Source organism: Chelonoidis abingdonii, chromosome 8 (assembly GCF_003597395.2).
Source record: "Chelonoidis abingdonii isolate Lonesome George chromosome 8, CheloAbing_2.0, whole genome shotgun sequence".
Taxonomy (NCBI): domain Eukaryota; kingdom Metazoa; phylum Chordata; order Testudines; family Testudinidae; genus Chelonoidis; species Chelonoidis abingdonii.
In genome coordinates, this window is record NC_133776.1 from 93,437,530 (window position 1) to 93,456,732 (window position 19,203).

The window sequence follows — 19,203 nt, forward strand, 5'->3', positions numbered from 1 at the left end:
TTTGTGTGAAGAAACAGTAATTTATTTCCCTGAGACTTCTGAGCAACAGAACCTGACAATTGGAGACTGCCAAAGAGGTGAGGTTTTGTTTTAATGAGCACCTTCTACATCTCAATGACTATGGAGAAACCAGAGTCCATAGAGCCCTGTGTAGCATCCACAAATCACACTTTGCCTCTGAAAAGCAAACTCCAAAGAGTGGAGTTACTAGTATTGTTTTAAAAATTCCATTTTTATACAAAGATGAGAACAAAACTTAATTTTATGGAAAAACAAGGATGTGGAGCCCATTACAGACAGACAACAGTGTAGGCATCTGCACAGAATATTAATTGCCTATCTTCATTTAAAATACTTCTCCTGATCATTTCTCGGGGGATCTTTTTCAATCCTGGAAGTTGTTGGAGCTGGGGAGAAGGAACTCACAAAGAAAAGAGAATATTTCACCAGCCTGTGTTTTCAAGGTGGGGAGGGGAGTTAGGAAGAGCTGACAGAGCATTTCACTGCAGAGGAGGGGGTGTAGGCTGAATGAGCAGAATATCAGATTTGAGATTTTTGTCAGGGGAATGGGTGGTATTTATGCTGCATTGCAGCTTAGTTCTGCTGGACTTGCCCATAGCTTACAACTCTGAATTGGATAGCTGCCTGAAATCTGTGGTCTGCTCCAACGTATGGTTTTGGGCAAGGATAAATTGTTCTATACTGACTTAATCGAGAAGAGGGGGGCAGGTTTGTCTGTCTCCTCTAACCACACTGAATAATGTGAACATTTCTGATGGCAACAATCCCCCACCCTGTCAGATGGTGGAGTCTCAGCCAAAAGGGCCAAGTTCAAACTATCTAGGGGTTCCTTCAGATAACTTTTGTCTCTAGTCCCCACCCATAAATCTGGGGGAAAACTAAATATTCTCTTGGGAATCCGTGGTAGCTAATACCTCCCCCCTCACAAGCTCTGAGTCAGTGCACGAAACAAAGACAATTATCTGGGGGGGAAAAAGAGGACACTGAATAAACTTGGGAAAGCCAATAATCAACTGTGTGTGTATTAAGACTCTCAACTCCCACGTGTCTTGGCAATAGTCTTAAACTCAGTCCTCCACTCACGGGAAGAGTAGCCAATCAAGTAGTGTGCTCCTGAAATAGCCACTTTCCTTCTCTGCTGTACCCCCACTTTGTTGTCTGGACTAGCAGTGTTCAGGTAGATCCCTCTCCAGCCTATGAGGGAAGAGCTGCCTGGCCTGCTCTGGAGGATCCACCACTTAACCTTGTGGTAGCGATGGGAGGTCCTCACTGGAGTTTTTCAGCTGTGCTGCTGTCCTCTGTGGCTTCAGCAAAAGCTGCCTCAGACTTTGCGGCTGCCCCTGCGCCGTCAGCCACCTCTTGACAAAAGCTTCCTTTTCATAATGCCTTCAGAGAGGGACAGTGGCATATCGGACCTTGGACAGAGTCACCAGGAATGTACTCCCGCTCGAGATAAGTCCCTTGCTGTCTACCTTTGTCCAGGCTCTGCTGCCCAGCCATGCCAGATGGTGGTTTTGACTCCTCACCCCAGGTATTCCTGGTGCAGTTCTGATGTACTTTCGTTACCTGACTGGGATAACAGCATTTAATTACCCGCCGAACTTAGCTGCATTTTGATTAACGTGCCCCCAAACTGTATCAGAACCAAAATGCAAATACAGCCTGGCCTATTCAATCATTTCCCCCCTTACGGAGCCTCTATCCACCTGTTCTTCCCCTCTTCACCAACAGGTGTCATTAGTGAGCTCCCTTCTCTCTAGGCCACTTGGCTTGCACAAAACATGAATGATATTTGGAGTAATTAAAATCAACAAGCTGGATCCCTTTGTCCCTTCCCCTGTGTATAATACTGCACTCCTGGTGCTACAAACATAACTTATGGCTACTGCAGTGTTGAAATGACAAGGGACCTAATCTTGAAGTTTGTGGTGATTGCAATAACAGGTCAGGCAATGTATGCCCAGAGCATTACCCTCCCTCCCGGTACAATGCCAAAACTTAATTGCAGCATTGGCAATGTTAGTAAATCCAGAGTTGCAGTATGTGTGGGGTTGGGTAGGAGCAGCACTGAAGTGCATTATATTGTGATCATCTGTCGTGTGTTGAATTTGTGGAGGGCAGAAGCCCATTCCTTGTGATGTGTACCCATTAGGTTATGGCTAAGAGGTGCCCTGTAACTTGGTATTTCTGTGCTCATGGAATAAATCAGGTGAAATTCACAAGAAGTATTGAATCCCAAGGCTGAATTTCCTCTTTTCTTTCTGTACATGTCCAGGGAAATCCTGCCATACATCCATATCCTTTCCCTTCTGCATGGATCAGTGGCTCCCCTTGATTAAAGGGAAGTCAAACAAGAAACAACTGGAATCTTGATTCTTTTTTTTCCACCAGGGTTGACCTGGATAGAAATAACCTTTATCTTTTTATTATGGGGAAATTACATTGAACTTTAATTGACTTGTCATAGCTAATATTTCTGCAAATTAACACAACCCAGTCAAGGCTTATGTCTCTCTCTTTCTTCTCTTCTCTTTACCTCCCCTCCCTCATGAATCCTACAAGGAAGAAATCTTTAAAACTGGTCCCTATGTTGCACTAAAGGGGAACTTGGCAGATACAATAATCTAAATCTCCCCACAAACAGTTTAGTCACTTGGAGGACTTAACACTCTGGAAACATGGGAACCCCACCAGTGCAAATGAGATGCAAATGCAACCAGTGGGTTTTCTTTCCACATTGTCATAACCCACAGACCTTTGAACCTGGGTCCACAGGGATTCCAGGAGCAGCCATGCTGCAACCGTCCACCTGGCAGCCTGCTGACAATAGCTGACCCAGGACCAGCCCCAGTGTGAGGCTCTGCCCCCGACATCCCATTGGCAGAGTTCCAGAGCAGCTGATTGCCCTTTGGCCCTACTTAAACCAGCAACAGGAAGCTGTCTGAACAACTGGGATCTTGCTGAGTTCTGGACTGTGTGCCTTCTGGCTCTAGCTTCACCGGCCTCACTTGACTCCTGATCCTTGGTTTGTCTCTTGCCTCTGACTTGTGGTTCTGATCTCTAGTTTCTCTCCTGCTTCTGACCTCCCAGTATCCCAGCCCAGCTGACTCCTGACTGAGGACTACAGCTCTGACCATTAAGTCTGGCTACCCATCATCTGGCCCTGACACGTCTTCTATCTGGGGAAAGGGGGTGTCCAGGCACATACCTCTTATGCAATTCACATGTGCATCTTAGAGAGAGCACTGGGGAGTTAAATGTCCACATTTTCTCTTTAATGTTTTAAATGTCTTGATTTCTTTCTGCTCTAGACCCTCAGCTGATGTAGCGGCAAAGAGCCCTGTGGCACCTTATAGACTAACAGACGTATTGGAGCATAAGCTTTCGTGGGTGAATACCCACTTTGTCGGATGCATCAGTGTAAATTGATGTAAACTGATGTAAATTGTCATAGCTCCATTGACTTCAATGACAGCTTATACCAACTGAGGATGTGCCCCATTCTGTGACTGGTCAGACCCCACATCCTGCCTTCAATGAGGTATATGTGCGGCCACTGGAATAATGTCTGACACTTACCCCTTGCCTTGGGTTTGCCTTCATAGTTAAAGACTAAAAGGTACATCCCAACCTAAAACAGTTCCTGATCTTCATGTTTTCCTGTGAGGAGAGGAGCGAGTCTCTCTCTGTCTCTGCCCTTAGTTCCTTCATTCCCTTTAGAGATACTATGTCTTCTGTGCCTTGGAATGTGGCCAGTGGTGAACTGTAGCTGGTTTCTGCAAACCGGTTGTTAAATTTTGAAGCAGTTTTAGAACTGGTTGTTAACCCGCTTCCCTGCAAGGGGGCGCTACGGTTTTGATGGGCTCCGGCCAGGGCTGGTGCAAGGATGTTTTGCACCCTAGGCAAAACTTCCACCTTGCACCCTCCCCCCCCACCTCCATGCGCCCCCACCCTGAGGCGCTCCCCATCCTCCGCCCTGAGGTACTCCCCCCTCGCCCCAGCTCATCCCTGCCCTGCCTCCTCCCTGAGCACGCCGTGGCTGCCTCACTTCTCCCGCCTCCCTGGCTTGCATTGCCAATCAGCTTAGGCGCCGCAAGCCTGGGAGGTGGGAGTAGTGAAGCAGCCATGGCGTGCTCGGGGAGGAGGCAGGGCAGGGGTGAGCTGGGACAGGGAGTTCCCTTGTGTGCCTCCCCCTTACTTGCTGCAGACGGCCGTCTCCGTGCTCCCCTGCCCCAGCTCCCTCCGCCAAAATGCTGGCGGCGACCGGGGCTGCTGAAGATCCAGCCGCTGCGGTTGCTGCTGAAGAAAATGGCACCCCCCAAATCCCAGTGCCCTGGGCGACCACCTAGGTTGCCTAAATGGTTGCACCGGCCCTGGCTCCAGCTGAGAAGTGATGTAATTCCTTGTCTGGCTGCTGGGGGTGCTGTGCTGTGGAAGCTATGTAGGCCGCCGCTTGGTCCTGGGCACGGGCCCTGTTGCTGCTGTTGATCCCCCAACCCCTGGCCCTGGGGCTCCCACTGCTGCCTGGTGGGTCCCCGGCTGCTCTGATGGGTCTAGGCTGCATCCTGTTGCTCTGAGCTGCGCTCCCCATGAGTACCCGCCACCCTACTCATAGCAAGCCCCTGTCTCCAGCCAACACTTGCTGCACCCCTCCCCCTCCGTTCAAAGCCAGCCAGCCCTGCACCCCCATGCCCTGCCTGCAGCCAGGCCCCTAGCTCTGGTCAGCCCCTGCCATGTTCCAGCCAACCCGCACCCTCCTGTCTCCAGCCAGCTCTGCACCCCCTGCCCTGCCTGCAGCCAGCCCCGCACCTCCTGCCCCACACTCTGTCTGCAGCCGGCCCCATGTCCGCTAGTGCCCAGCAATTCCCAGGGCAGTAACCCTGCACACCTGCTTCAATGAAGGGGGCAGGGAACAGCTGGGACCCACACATGGTCACGCCCTAGGGTGACCAGACAGCAAATGTGAAAAATCGGGATGGGGTGGGGGGCGTAATAGGAGCCAATATATGAGAAAAAGACCCCAGAATTGGGACTGTCCCTATAAAATTGGGACATCTGGGCACTCTAACACACTCCCAGGGAGTGGCGGGGCACCACACATTTGAAATGAGCTCATTTCTAGTTCAGGCCCATATCGTAAGCTTTCCCAAATCTGGACCTTAGCGTCCAGGAATCTGGGTGCCTGCATGAACTCCTCTAAGCTTAATTACCAGCTCTGATTTGATCTCGCTGCCACCAGCCAGGAATTTCCAGGGCCTGACTCCCTCTCTGGTCTCCCAAAACCTTCTCTGGGGAACCCCAAGACTCAGAAGCCCTGAGTCTCACACCAAAGGGAAAACAACCTCCTCCCCTTGTCTCCTCTTTATCTCATCCCCAGCTCCCCCTCCCTGGGTTATCCTGGGCGATACTGTACTTAGACTCCTTGAATGCAAAACAGAGAGGGCAATTTACCTTCCCTGAGTTATGCATTCAAACCTAGTCAAGCTAACACAAGAGGATTCCCCCTCCCTTCGCCTTAGCCTTACAGAGAAAAACCTCAAACAGGTTTTAAAAGACGCTTATATAAAGAAAGAAAAGACATCAAATATCTTCTGTATCAAGGTGACATATTCAACGCATGCTTAAAAGAAAATATGAATAAACAGCCTTACCAAAAAGAGATACAATTTAAACATTCCAGCAAACTCCACACATGTAATACAAAAAACCCAATACAGCCTATTGTTTTTTCTACTTTGTACTTACACTTGTAACTGAAGATTAGAGGCTGAAGATAGAAAGAAAGAAAAAAAATCTCCTCTCTAGTCGAGAGCCAGACAAAGACAAAAGCCCAAAAAATTCCCTCCTCTGAGCTTTTAAAAAATCCGGTTTCCTGATTGGTCCTCTGGTCAGGTGTTTGGTTCCCTTTGTTAATCCTTTACAGATAGAAGAAACATTAACCCTTAGCTATCTGTTTATGACAGCCCATCTTTTAAAAAAAGAGCTTTAGATGCGGTTAACATGCAGCTGTATTTTCCTGGACATGTTGGGCTTTTTGGTTCTTAAATCGCCGTCGGGAGGAATTTTAAAAATTCCTCCCAGGAAAATATGGACATATGGTAACCCTATTGGTACAAAAAATACATACTGTGGCACATCCCTTAAATCAGAACTGTTTATAGGGCACCTGTTGTTAAGATTTTGACACCTCATCACTGAATGTGGCTTAAAAATATCCTAGCAGAGTAACCTTGTCTCCCCCTGCCAAGTCCTAAAACATGACATCTGCTGAGATTTATCCATGTTGCCTTTTCCACCTTCCTAACCTACATAGGGGACAGCCCCGGAATGTGAGAGATCAGATTCTTTGCCTCACACTGACACGCCATCCAATTTTTCACAAATCATTTTACCTTTTTGGTGTCTACTCTTGCCCTTTGCTTTGTCTCTTTATGGTTGGGATTTTGAAGGGGTCTAGGGAGGTTAAGTGCCAGCCTCAGGTGAATTGGAAAATACCAGCTGGGATTGTAAACTGTTTGCGGGTAGAGATTCTCTTATGTATCTGTACCATATTTAGCTGAAAGAGACCTTGGTCTTAGCTGGGGCCATTAAGCATCAACATAATACAAATAACTAGTAATAAAAATGAATTCAAGAAGCTTATGTGGGATTCTCTTAAGCATGAACAATATTTTCTATATCTTCAGTTTCATTATTCAGGTTCTTAGTTGTAAATTTTAAAGTGTAAAAAAACTAAGATACCTGCAGGTTTGCATGGCCTGAAGGTAATTTTTTACTTCTCTCATCAATGGTTCTTCCACAGTAAGGTGAGAATTCTGAGAGGTAGAAATCCATTGACTGGCTAAAGTACTTTGCCCTCCCACCCGGCTTCTCAGTCATATAGGCCTCCTGAAGCAACTGGTACTTCTAAAGGTGACTGCACGGGGATATTCAGTGCTGTCTAGTATTGCTGATTCTCAGGGCCGGTGCAAGGATGTTTCGTGCTCTAAGGCGAAATTTCCACTTTGCGCCCTTCCCCGTCCCTGAGCCCCTGCCCTGAGGCACCCTCCTCGTGGCAGCTCCCCCCTCCACTCTGAAGTGCCCTCCCCCCTGCGGCAGCTCCGCCTTGAGGCGCCCCCCCCATCTCCCACCCTCTGCCCTGAGGCACCCCGCCACCCCAGCTCTCCCCTGCTCCGCAAACGAGCACCCCGAGCACGCCGTCGCTGCTTCACTTCTCCTTTCTGCCAGGCTTGCGGTGCCTAAGCTGATTGGCGCTGCAAGCCTGGGAGGTGGGAGAAGTGAAGCAGCTCACCCCTACCCCCCCTCCTCCTCTCCGAGCATGCCATTGCTGCTTCACTTCTCCCACCTCCCAGGCTTGCGGCACCAATCAGCTTAGGCGCCGCAAGCCTGAGAGGCAGGAGGAGTGAAGCAGCCATTGCATGCTCAGGGAGGAGGCGGGGCAGGGGTGAGCTGGGGCGGGGAGTTCCCCTGCGTGCCCCCCTCCACTTGCTGCAGGCAGCCCTCCCTGCTCTCCCCAGCCCCCTCTCCCCTCCGCCTAAATGTCGGGGCGACCTGAAGATCCGGCCGGAAATGGCACCCCCCAAATCCTAGCGCCCTAGGCAACCGCCTAGGTTGCCTAAATGGTTGCACCGGCCCTGCTGATTCTGCCACAACAACCTCAGAAGTGGTGGGACTTAAAGGAATGACCTAAATCTACCTCCTGCGCTTTCAGTCTCTTTGGACAGACAGACCAATTGGGGAAACCACTACAGTGGTTGAAATCCTAGTCCCACTGAAACCAATGGCAAAATCCTGTCCCTATTGAAATCAGTTGGCAAAATTGTCATTATCTCTAGCATGAATAATATAGTAGTAAGTAGAATTTGCTTTGTTTTTTATAGTCTATTTGCTGCAGAGTAGTTAGTTTAAAAAAAAAAATCCAGTGTGCAACAAGGACCTGAGAGTTACCTACCTCTGCTGTAATAACTGAAGAGAGCAAAGTGGAGAAAGCAATTTGCAAAGCTACACTTGAAAGTCATTCTAGCATAACATCATCATTGCAATTAGCCATCAAAAGATTTGTTCCATTACATTTTTTTTAACTGTCTCGTCAAGATGGCTCTACTTGTATCAGGATTTGGTACTCCAAGGGGAAGTTAAGAAAAAATGAATATTAATCCTTTCATTAACCATCATGAGACAGCCTTCATGTCTCATAATTCTTCACATAGCCTTTTGGTCCTCTACCACGGTAACCCTGGGGAATCAATAGGCATAAAGGGCTCAAGGAAAGGTAGAATTCGGGAGGAAGAAGCACTGCATATTTATAGCTATAGTACTGTAACGAGGGGTGGGGAGAGGACAGAGTCTTAAAATGAAATGGTACTTTTGAAATAATAGAATAGCAGCATAATTGCCATCATACAAGAGATTATCCATGGGCCCTTACACTTTCTTCACATGCCGGTTAGTCTGGTAGTAAAATTAGAAGGGGGGAAAGACATAACATAATAAACTCAAATTAGAATTTGATTTCCAGAAAATCACAAGCTGTATACACGCTTTTGATATCTTATTATTTAAAAGAACTTTCAGATCTGTGTGCAATAATTCACTGGTCCTCTAGTTGTGGATGCTTCTGAAGAGACGGGAGCTATCCAGCTGAATATTTTATTTCTCTGTGTGAACTTAAATATTTATTTCCTTTGCCTTTAGCTTGATGGTTTCACATGGTTTGGCCAATCTTCCTGTTGGTATGCATACTTCCATCTTTTCATGTTCTCTGTATGTATAAATATCTCCTGTCTGTGTGTTCCATTCTAGGCATCCAAAGAAGTGAGCTGTAGCTCACGAAAGCTCATGCTGAAATAAATTTGTTAGTCTCTAAGGTGCCACAAGTACTCTTGTTCTTTTTGTGGATACGGACTAACACGGCTGCTACTCTGAAACTTGTCACATATTACTGTGCTTAAAAAGTAATTGCTGCTGTGAAATGTCATTCTGGTGCAAGGAGTTGAGTATTTATTCTTTTAATGCCTAAACATTCCTAATATGGATGATCTAACTAGTGTGTGTTTTTGCTGAGAATAAAGGGCCTGATCCAAACCCTATTGAAGTCAATGGGGGTCTTTGATAAAATTATGGCTTTCTAGGGTCCTGATTCATGTTTCTCTTTAAGCATGTGAATCAGTGGAACTACATGTGCTTAAAGCTAATCCCACGTTTAAGAGCTGTTTCTGGTTTAGAATTTAATATAGCTATTTTTTTATATACACACAAGGGACTGAATTCTACTCTACCGTGTTGTATATTTGCAACTGCACTTTCTTGAGCGACTTTGATAAATGAAAGTGGAACTTGCTCCAATAACTATAAAAATTAAAACTGCAAATTTTAAACTTGATTTCTCTCCTTTCTAAACTAGGTAATATAAAGTTGACAGTAAAATTCTCAGGAAAGACTAATTTTATCTTGCTAATAAGAACCTTGAGACTTGTGTTCACTGACTTCTAAATTTCATTCACCTGTCTTTAGTTCATTTTATAGGTGACACCTCGGAAATAGTAATAATTCATTGCAACAGCTCTTGCACTGTTACCAGTGGGGAAATAAGGTTTCTAAGAGAAATTATGCAAAGAACTGTTCTTAGATCTTGTCATGTAATGTGGGAGATCAAAGTATTTTAGAAGATATCTTTTCTTTTGTAGGAGACAACGCTGACTGTGGCCATCAGAATCTCCTGGCTAGAACAGACAAAAATCTAATTGCTCTAATACACCTGTACTATATTAAATAAGTAGTTTTAACTATTTATAAAAGGCGGGAGAGGGAGGTTCTAAGTGTCATTTTTAAAACTTTTGTCTGATACTCAGATAAATTATTCATTTTTAAAGGCTGTTTTCCTAGCTCTGCATAATACCCCCTGCTGCCCCCCAGACGTCCCTATATTAAGCCATTGCCCCATAATGGTTCTTTGAGAAATGTTCAACTCTAGCTGTTGCTTTGTTGTAGCAAAGAGTTTGTTGTTCAGACTTCCTGCTCTGTTTTGCATTTCAGCTGTCAACGGAAGTGAAAGATGAAGCCTCCCGTTCTCTTGGTTCTTGTGATCTGTACAGTCGTCAGCACAAATTTGAAGTTGGTATCAAAGAGAAATTCCGGTAAGTCTCAGAAAAATGTGATCGTTGTTTGATATTTAACAAAGTCTGGCTTCGGTGATCAGGTCATAGGCCCAGTTTTTGTTCTGCATGCATAATCCCTGTTGATTAATTATTTAAGAAGGGTGATATCCAACACAAACTGCCTGCTACCTGTGCAACAGGCTAAACGTTGCATCTGTGGAATTTCTGTTGGTGTGTTCATTGTATTGAAATATAATGAAATTAAGCCTGAAGTGATTTACCATGAAAAATGCTGATCTGTCTAGCTTATGAGTATTTTAGGGTTGGCCTTATTTGTTTTACAAGGGCCCAGTTCTCAATTACACTAAGGTGCTCTCATGTCCTTGTGGAAGTATAAAAGGATCTTAAAAGTCAATATGAATTTACGTCCACTTTCAGGCCCCTTTACATGCCGGGTGGTGTAAAGGGACCTATCTGCAAAAAAGAATTGGGTCCAAAGTCTTTATATAAAAAAAAGAAGACCATTTTATAAAGTATCTTAGCTGGCCTAGAGCCAACATATCATCTAGCTTGAAAGAAGAGACTATCTAACCTGTAGAATTGGCACTGGCACCAAAAGTAACTTCTTGTCCAGAGGGTTATTTTTACCCAGTGTTTAAAGATGTGATCTGAACCTGCTCTCCTTTCTCAAGCTAAACTCTGACCTCAGAGGGATTCATGTCTGAGGAAGAAGAGCAGGATTAGGCCTCAAGATCTTGCATACAGTTGTGAATCTTCTAAGACCATAGTAAGTAGTATGGGATAAAATTGACCCTGTTGTTGAATGTGCGGTATATGCCTTATTTGGTTGATTGTGTTTAAGCTACTTTTTTTGTGGTGATTGTGTGCCACAGGTAAGAACTTAAGGGCTCTTAACGAACTGTGTGCCCTCAGTCTTTCAGCTAAGGTATCTAGCCAAAAAGTCATGTGTAAAAACAAATGACTTGGCTGGTGTCTGTTGGGGTTTTTTTTTTTTTTTCAGTTCAGTTTCTACATTTCCCAGTGAGAAAGATATGTTTAATTTTTCATTATGGACTTGCACACATTTCTAGAAAGAGAGCAGGGTTAAGTCCGTTGTTTAAAAATAGACATTTTTAAACAGTACCTTCTCTCTGGGAGAAATAAAATGTAACTCTTCAATTTAGTAAAACTATCTTATTGTCTTGAATTGTTAGTACACCAAGGGCCAGATCCCACTTCCCTTAGGCTGGCACTCTTGCTGAAGTCAGGTGATTGGGCTTTGGCCATAACAAGGAGCTTGATGTGAAGTCTATTGAAAACAATGGAAGCTTTTCATTGACTACTTCAATCTGACCCAAAGCTTGTGGGGTTGTGTGACACTTCCTACGGTGGCCATGTTTGTGATGCACTTCACTACTGTTTATATTCCATCTAAAAGAATACATGGGTTAAAGGTGTTACCACAACTCAGTGATTGTCCAGTGTTAAACAGTGTTAAACAAGGGTCAAGTTTTGGTACACAGAGACCTCTGCCTGTTAACCTTGTGTTAAAGGTGAAGGAAAAAAACAATTAAAGCCTTTGAAATGTAAAATATTATGTAACAACATCTCTTGTTTCCTTTCCCTTTAGCTGGGAAACCCCTTGTGTGACTCTCTCTCTTAGATGGTATGAAAGATGGTAACTGTCCTGTTTGGGAAAAGAGAAGTTAATTGAGATGGGCTGAAGCTGCTGTTTTGTTTAAAGTCCAAACCTGTTTCATCCCAGGTGGTGGATGGGATTCAGTTGGCTGGAGAGAAGTGGCAGTTTTATTTGCGGTGTCTCTCTCTGGCCTGATCAGAATGATGAAGTCCTGGGATCCCAGGAGATGGGGGGGCAGCCATGATGGTAAAGTTTGATCCAGTAGCTAATTTGTCTTCCAAAATCTCTTTCCTTTAGGACTCCAAAAGGAACTAATGGGCAGAATAGCTCATTTCCTCATTATTTTGTCCACTAATTAGGCCTAGTTTCTGACATACCAGTTTTGGTTCTTTAATTTCTGGTCCCCCATTTTCTTGTTGACTGAGCACAATCTTAATGCAGTCCTGGAGTTATATTAGTGGGCCTCTTTGTTTGGACTAATTAAGTCTGCCTCCCTTTTGTACCATTTTCCATCAGCATTTGTTATAGGTTATTGTGTGACATCTTAACTTATTCTCACTTTTGATAGTTGAACTTACAATTAGGGTAAATTTGTGGGCCCAATTATCAAAACACCATCATCTGCCCTTAGCATGAAGGGAGTCTTGTCTCTGCCTGCTGTGGTTCAGCTCCCTGAAACTACTAGTCCCTGACAACACAGGCATTGCTTTTTCAGGACTTGCTTTCTCTGTACAGGTTAGCCATACGCCAGCTCCAGAGTCCTCCACTGACCACTCGCAGAATAACCAGGCCTGCTATTCCCAAAGGAAGAGTACACCACAGTTTCCTAGTTATACTCTAGAACCCAGCTCTGCTGAATGCACAGAACTAAAACTTGTTCTTGTTTTTACTATAAATATATTATCAAAGAACGGAGATTCAAGTGATAGAGAGTAAGAATATTGGTCAGAAGTCAAATGGCTACATATAAAACAAACAGTAACGTTTTCTAGAGACTAAACTTAACTAATAAGGCATTCCTCTATCTCCTACAAGAAAGCTTACTCAAAATTCTTTCCTCAGTGTTCTCAAGCACTTTGGTTGAGACCCCTTCTCATCAGATCAAGTCCAGTGACCGCTTGTCCTTGCAGATGGAAGGAATACCTAGGGATTCATCTGTACCTCAGATATTAGGGTTGCCAACTGTGAGTGAAGCTATGAGAGATTTTTTACCCCAACATGATGTAATATCTTTTTCTTAAAATATCCTATTAAAATCTCCCAGATTGCTTTCAATAGTCACCAGGAGATTGATGGCGATTCTGGGAGACGCCAGGCCAATCCTGAGGGTTGGCAGCCCTATCGGATATAGCTTAAAAATTTTGTTGTGTTACTCCTAAATAGGATAATCCCTGCTATTTACCTCTTGCTGTTAATTTTTTCTTGAAGACTTCACAATCCTTCATTAACATTTGTCTCAGATCTATAAGTGGAGGCCTGTTGTGAACCACAGAATTCTTAATATACATGTAAATGGACAAATGTTTCTTGTCTAAAGAAAACTTGCTTGTCACCTTTGGTGGTGACCAATCCCTAGACACAGACCGTAAGAACATAATTTTCTGTATGTGTGTAACTCCTTATCCAACATCCATACATGTGTCTTTCAATGATAGTGATGAGCAATGGCACACAGGCTTTCATTGGAGACCTCCCAGGACAGTCTTTGGTGAACTAGAGTAGAAATACTAGACAAAGGGGATTCCTGTAACCCTTACGCCCTCTGCCAGTTGGCGTCTGGAGGTCCCTGGGGCAGGAGATGAGATGAGAAATAGGGTGAAATTCTGCCCTTATTGAAGTCAATGGAAATTTTACCCATGGTCTGTGGGAGCTGACAGTATTATGACGTGCTGTGTGGTGTCAGTAGAACCTGGATGAGTAAATACAGAGAATGATATTGGCAGTTCCTTTCTTTAAAAGGATACAGGGCTTATAGCTGATCACAAACTGAATATGCCACCAGTGCAAAGGTGGTGTGAAAAAGGCAAATGTCATTCTGGGATGTATTAACAGGAATGTCATATATAAGACATTCTGGGATGTATTAACAGGAATGTCATATATAAGACACGGGAGGTAACTGTTAAGCTCTACTCAGGACTGATGAGGCCTCCACTGAGGTACTGTGTCCAGTTTTGGGCACTGCACTTTCAGAAGAACAAACTGAGGAAAATCCAGAGGAAAGCAATAAAAAATGCTAAAAGGTTTAGAAAACGTGGCCAGTGAGGAAAGGTTGACAGAACTGGGCATGTTTAGTCTAGAGAAGAGAAGGCCGAGGAGGGACCTGGTAAATCTTTTAATATGTAAAAGGTAGTGGTTATTAAAGAGGACAGTGTTTAATTGTTCTCTGTGTCCACTGGGGTAGGACAAGCAGTAATTGGCATAGTTTGCAGCAAAGGAGATTAAAGTTAGATATTGGGGGGAGGAGGGGCTTTCTAACTATAAGGATAGTTACACAGTGGAACAGGTCACCTAGGAAGGTTGTGGAATCCCCGTCATTAGAGGTTTAAGAACAGGTTAGACAAACATCTGTCAGGGATGGTCTAGGTATATGCGGACTTGCTTCAGCACAGAAGGCTGGACTAGATGACCTCTTGAGGTCCCTTCCAGTCCTACATTTCTACAGTGTCTATGAAACCTAGAATACCTGTAGGTATAGTGTCTTCCAGCTGATAGTGTACCACTAGCTATATTTTAGTACATTGATCTTGGCTGCTTTCTTTGACTTATCTTGCAAAATGCCTTGAGTAATTGGCAGTTTTTGTCAATCTCGATTCAGGTTGAATACCAGTAGGGGAAAAAACCCATTAATATATTAGACCGCTTACTGCTAAATTGAACCTACTGGAGTAAATTCCTCATCTGGGTGGGCCAGTGTATCCCAAGCATAAGATGAAAGAAAATATGGATTTAAGACGAAAATATTTAGTGTCCCTTAGTAACTACATGAATTTACTTTCTATACGCATTTTTTATTATATGCATCCTATGATTTTTTGGCTGCTATGTGGAGCAGAACATTGATTTTTTTTTTCTTCTTTCTCAATGTATGTGAGAAATGCAGTTTCTGTGATTGAAGTATTTGAAGCATAATTGATAACTGTACCCTTTCCTGAAAAGGTCCTTTACATTGGAAGAACTACCTTTTGATTGCTTGACTGCATGCAGGGGACTTCACTGAATGTCATGTGTGAATACATTTTATGGAGGAAAGAACATCAGAGAAGCTGCTATTCTTGTTGTTTATATTACAGTAGTACCTAGGAGCGCTACTCATGGACCAGGACCACACTGTGCTAGGTGCTGTATTAAACACACAACAAAAAACAGTCAAGAAGCTTACAACCCAAATATAGGACAAGGGACAACAGATAGACACAGACAGCAAGGGGAGTGCAGGGAAACAGATGATACTGGTCAATTTGACAGGCAGTAGTCTTGGCAGACAAACAGCTTAACTGTTGTCAAGTTAAATGGTTCAAGGCTGTAGATTCTGTTGTCTGAATAGGTTTGGCTGAATCATTATTGGAATTGTGTCTAGGAGGCGACATAATTTTAGATTTTTGGCTCAGAAATAACCCTGAGAAATACAAAATCCTAAATTTCAAAACCCTTGAACTTCTAAGGGCTTGTTTACATTACTGGCTGGATTGATGGGCAGTGATCAATCCAACAGGGGTTGATTTATCGCATCTAGTCTAGACACGATAAATTGACCAAGTGCTCTCGCATCGAATCTGGTACTCCACCAGGGAGAGAGGCGCAGACGGAGTCGACGGGGAGTGTCGAGTATCGACTTATCACAGTGAAGACACCACGGTAAGTAGATCTAAGTAAGTTGACTTCAGCTACATTATTCATGTAGCTGAAGTTGCATAACTTAAATTGATTTTTTTTCCCCCACCCCCAGTGTAGACCAGGTCCTAAGTGTCCTATATCCCCATATCAGTGTTGCTTTGTGAGCCCATCTCTGGCTAGTGCAGCATCAGTATTGGGCTCATAGAATTTGAATATATATTTGTTTGTCAGAATTTCATTGAAATATTTCACATCTTTTGAGAACCCTGTAACAATTTTACATAGTACAGCGCGTATGGGCCACCTCCCCTGTCACTCGTGATTTATACAGTAGATGGGATTTTTGAAAGTGGCTTAAAATAATTGCAAGACCCATTTGGTGTCCCTCTGGCAATTAGAACTATTGTGTACATGAAAGTGAAGGCCAAACTTTCAGAAGGTTCTAGTAGATATGCAGACCTCTCAAGGGGCTTGATTTCCAGAGGGCAGGTGCTTACCGCTTTGTGAACAACAGGCCCTCTTAAGGGGGTCTCGGATTGGGCACCCAACAGCACGATAGCTTTTGAAATGTAGATCCAAGAATTTGTGTCATCTTAGCCAAAGCTGGCCTTTGGGATCCTGCGAAGGCCCTGGCTACCGGCTCCACTGAGTTTGGAGGAACAAGAAATGTCAAGGAGAATCTCAGTTTTCGCTCAGATACTCTCTTCAAAAAAGCTTCATTTTACAGAATAACATAAGCAATGCCAACTGATCCCTATGGATGAAAATGTGTCCCTTGCTCTTTCCCTAAAGATCACAGGTTATCCACAGCCCCTTCCCAGCCACCCAGGACTCTGCTTTCACAGCCCTGGCACAAAATGCTTTAAGCTGTTATCAGTGCTTAAAAGCTGTGTCCTTTTTGCAGAGAGTTAATCACTCTATTTCACTTCTTGTTTCCCTGCTGCCTCCCATCTGTTCAGCTTCTACCAGCTTGAAATGAGGAGGAGGAGCTAGCACCATGTGATCAGTTAATCCTCTATGGGCCACCAGCAATTAATCTGTGAAGCACCAGTAGTCCATGCACCTTATTAAGGGAAACTCTGCCATGGTTCTCTCTCCTAGAGAGGAAGCAGCATTACAGATATAGCAGTAGCCAGGTCATAGCTGGCAACATTGAGATGTTCTGTTCAGCAGTGGAGAGGAATGAAGATGCATATAGTGCAATTTGTTGAAGGGTTAGCTACCTTGATCTCATATGGTTGCAATGCTGAAATTTGCTAAAAATTGGAGCCTGTTTAAATATTGCAGTTGGTTAAAATTAACTAATTTATGATGAAAGCATTTAAAATATTGAGCGGATTTAGGAAAGAAAGCCTAGTCCCTTCCCAAAAGAAGTGCTATAGTGGGAAACAGATAAAAGTGAATACCCATCTTTCCAGGGTGCAGTGAAATGCCAAGGTAGGATCTTGGAGGGAATCAAAATAAAAAAAACTGTGGAATATAAATGTATATTAACTCTGAGTTACAAGTCAAGACACTTCCCCCTTCCTTGTCTTGTTTCTGTCTTGCTGCAGCTATGTAATGCAGCTGTTAGGTATTAAACAGACTACCAAGCTTCAGAAAGGTGGTTGTTACTGGTAATAATGTATAAAGCGCTGTTGGGCATGCACAGCACTTGAATGGTTTGAATGTATCCGACAAAGAAAGGGGCCTTTGCCCTGGGAAGCTTACAAATTCAAGGCCTGATGCAGAATCCACTAAAGTTAATGGAAAGCCTCCCACTGACTTCATAAAATCCAGAGGGGACCATGATGATCCTCTAATCTGATCTCCTGCATCCCACCTAGTTTCAGTTTCTAGCCATTGGGTCTTGTGCCTTTGTTTTCTCAGTAAGCTTTGGATCAGCCTTATGGCCTCAAGTCTGTACAGAACTTAGAAATAGGAGGTGTTTCATTGACATGTGGGTCTTCTCACATGCCCCTAAGTATCTTGCTGATCAGAGCCTAAACACACAGGAGGGCACAATACTATGAAAATGAGGGATTTGGTGTCCTAGTATAGGGGGAGGGGATGGGTGCCAGGAAGGAGAATGTGGAGAGATGCCTTGGGAAAGTTTTGGAACAAATAGGTTTTGTGGAGCTTTTTGAAGGAGTGGAAGAAGAGGGCATTAGGCATCAATTTGAAACCTCTTTCTGGAATAAGAAGTGGAGTTGAAGAAGTGGAAATGTCCAGAGGCCTCAGTGGGCCTGTGGGAACAGTCAAGGGACTTGGGCTGGGATATACAGAAGGTGGGTGCAGACACCAGAGTGCCTGGGAAGCAACCTTTGAAAACCGAACTTAACAGGGAAGCAAAAGTGATGTCCCAAGCAAGGCAAGATTCCCGGAGGGTGTCTGCAGGGCAGCCGCAAAGATGATTTAATCCGTTTTCCAGGACACAGTGAATACTTACGACTCAGTTTATGAATATTATGACAATCACCAGGCCTTAGCAACACTCTAGCAGATGGCCTAGAACACAATTTTATACTTGCAAAATAAGTGTATTTTGTTGCAAAGGACCAAGAATGTGTAAAAGCTAATTGCTTACCTCTTACAACATTTAAATCCACTTGTAATGATCTGGTTCTCTGTTGCTACTTTATGTGGACGTATACATCACGTTCTCTGTTCTTAGAGTCAATATAAACTCCTTTGGGACCTTCCTAACTGTGCATCAACTATTAAAAAACAAACAAACATCTTGCCCCTTCACTGGAGTTCTTCGTGTTGCATTTTGAATGCTATCAACTTTGTTCAAACCATCACTTCCTTTTGAGCTGCCCTTGTGTAACTAGTTTAATATTTTACTCGCAGCTATTGAATAATTGAGTTCCCCACAGTAGCATTTTGTATATGAGTGAATAGACAGACCCGAAGAAAGGCAAAAGCACTTATTTAACAGCCTAGGCTTCTTGCTGAATTCACCTTACCCCCTTCTCTGTGGGAGCGGGCTATTGCTAGTGGGCTGAGTGCTGCTCAGGAGACTACTTACCTCAGTAGGATTTGGCCTGTTCATTCATAAGTAACTGTGGCCTAAAACTGACTTGCTAGTTGAAAACAAATTTCAACCATCAAGGCATGAGCTACGCTGAACTTAACCTGCCACATAATCTTACTGAGGGGTAATTCTCATCCTCTTGCCTGTAAAAATCCCTTTTCCCAAATAAGCACCTGTCATGAGTGCAATTCTGGCCCCACTGAAGTGAATGGGAGTTTTGCCAACTGACTTTAGTGGGGCCAGGACTTCACTCTGGGTTTCTAGCAATCATTCATCATAGTTGGGCTAAACTGAGGGCTGGATCGTGCCACCTTTACTCAGATGAACAAATCGTGTTTGGTCAAGTAGTTTTATTATCTGAATTTTTCTCCGTAAGTAGGGACAATGCATATGACTAAGGGTCTGAATCTTCATTCTTTAATGTAAACTCTTCAGGGTGGGTATTGTGTACCTTTGTGTATGGAAAGTACTAGGATGCTCATACTGCTGTACTAATGATAATGGATAAGTATTTACGTTAGAGCTTTACTTCAAAAAAGGAAGCTAGTCGGTGTTCACAGAAGACTGTGAGTTTCTAGGTCTGCCTCTGACTT

The 19,203-nt window shown here is 43.9% G+C and overlaps 1 protein-coding gene across 1 annotated transcript in view; it reads left to right on the forward strand.

Moving 5' to 3' along the window:
• IL1RAPL2 (interleukin 1 receptor accessory protein like 2) overlaps window positions 1–19,203 on the forward strand; it is a 556,252-nt gene that overhangs the window by 14,120 nt on the left and 522,929 nt on the right. The window contains exon 2 of the mRNA XM_032767086.1: window positions 10,057–10,157. Within this exon, the coding sequence (XP_032622977.1) occupies window positions 10,076–10,157 (82 nt within the window). The 5' untranslated portion in view covers window positions 10,057–10,075. The remainder of the gene's footprint in view (window positions 1–10,056; window positions 10,158–19,203) is intronic.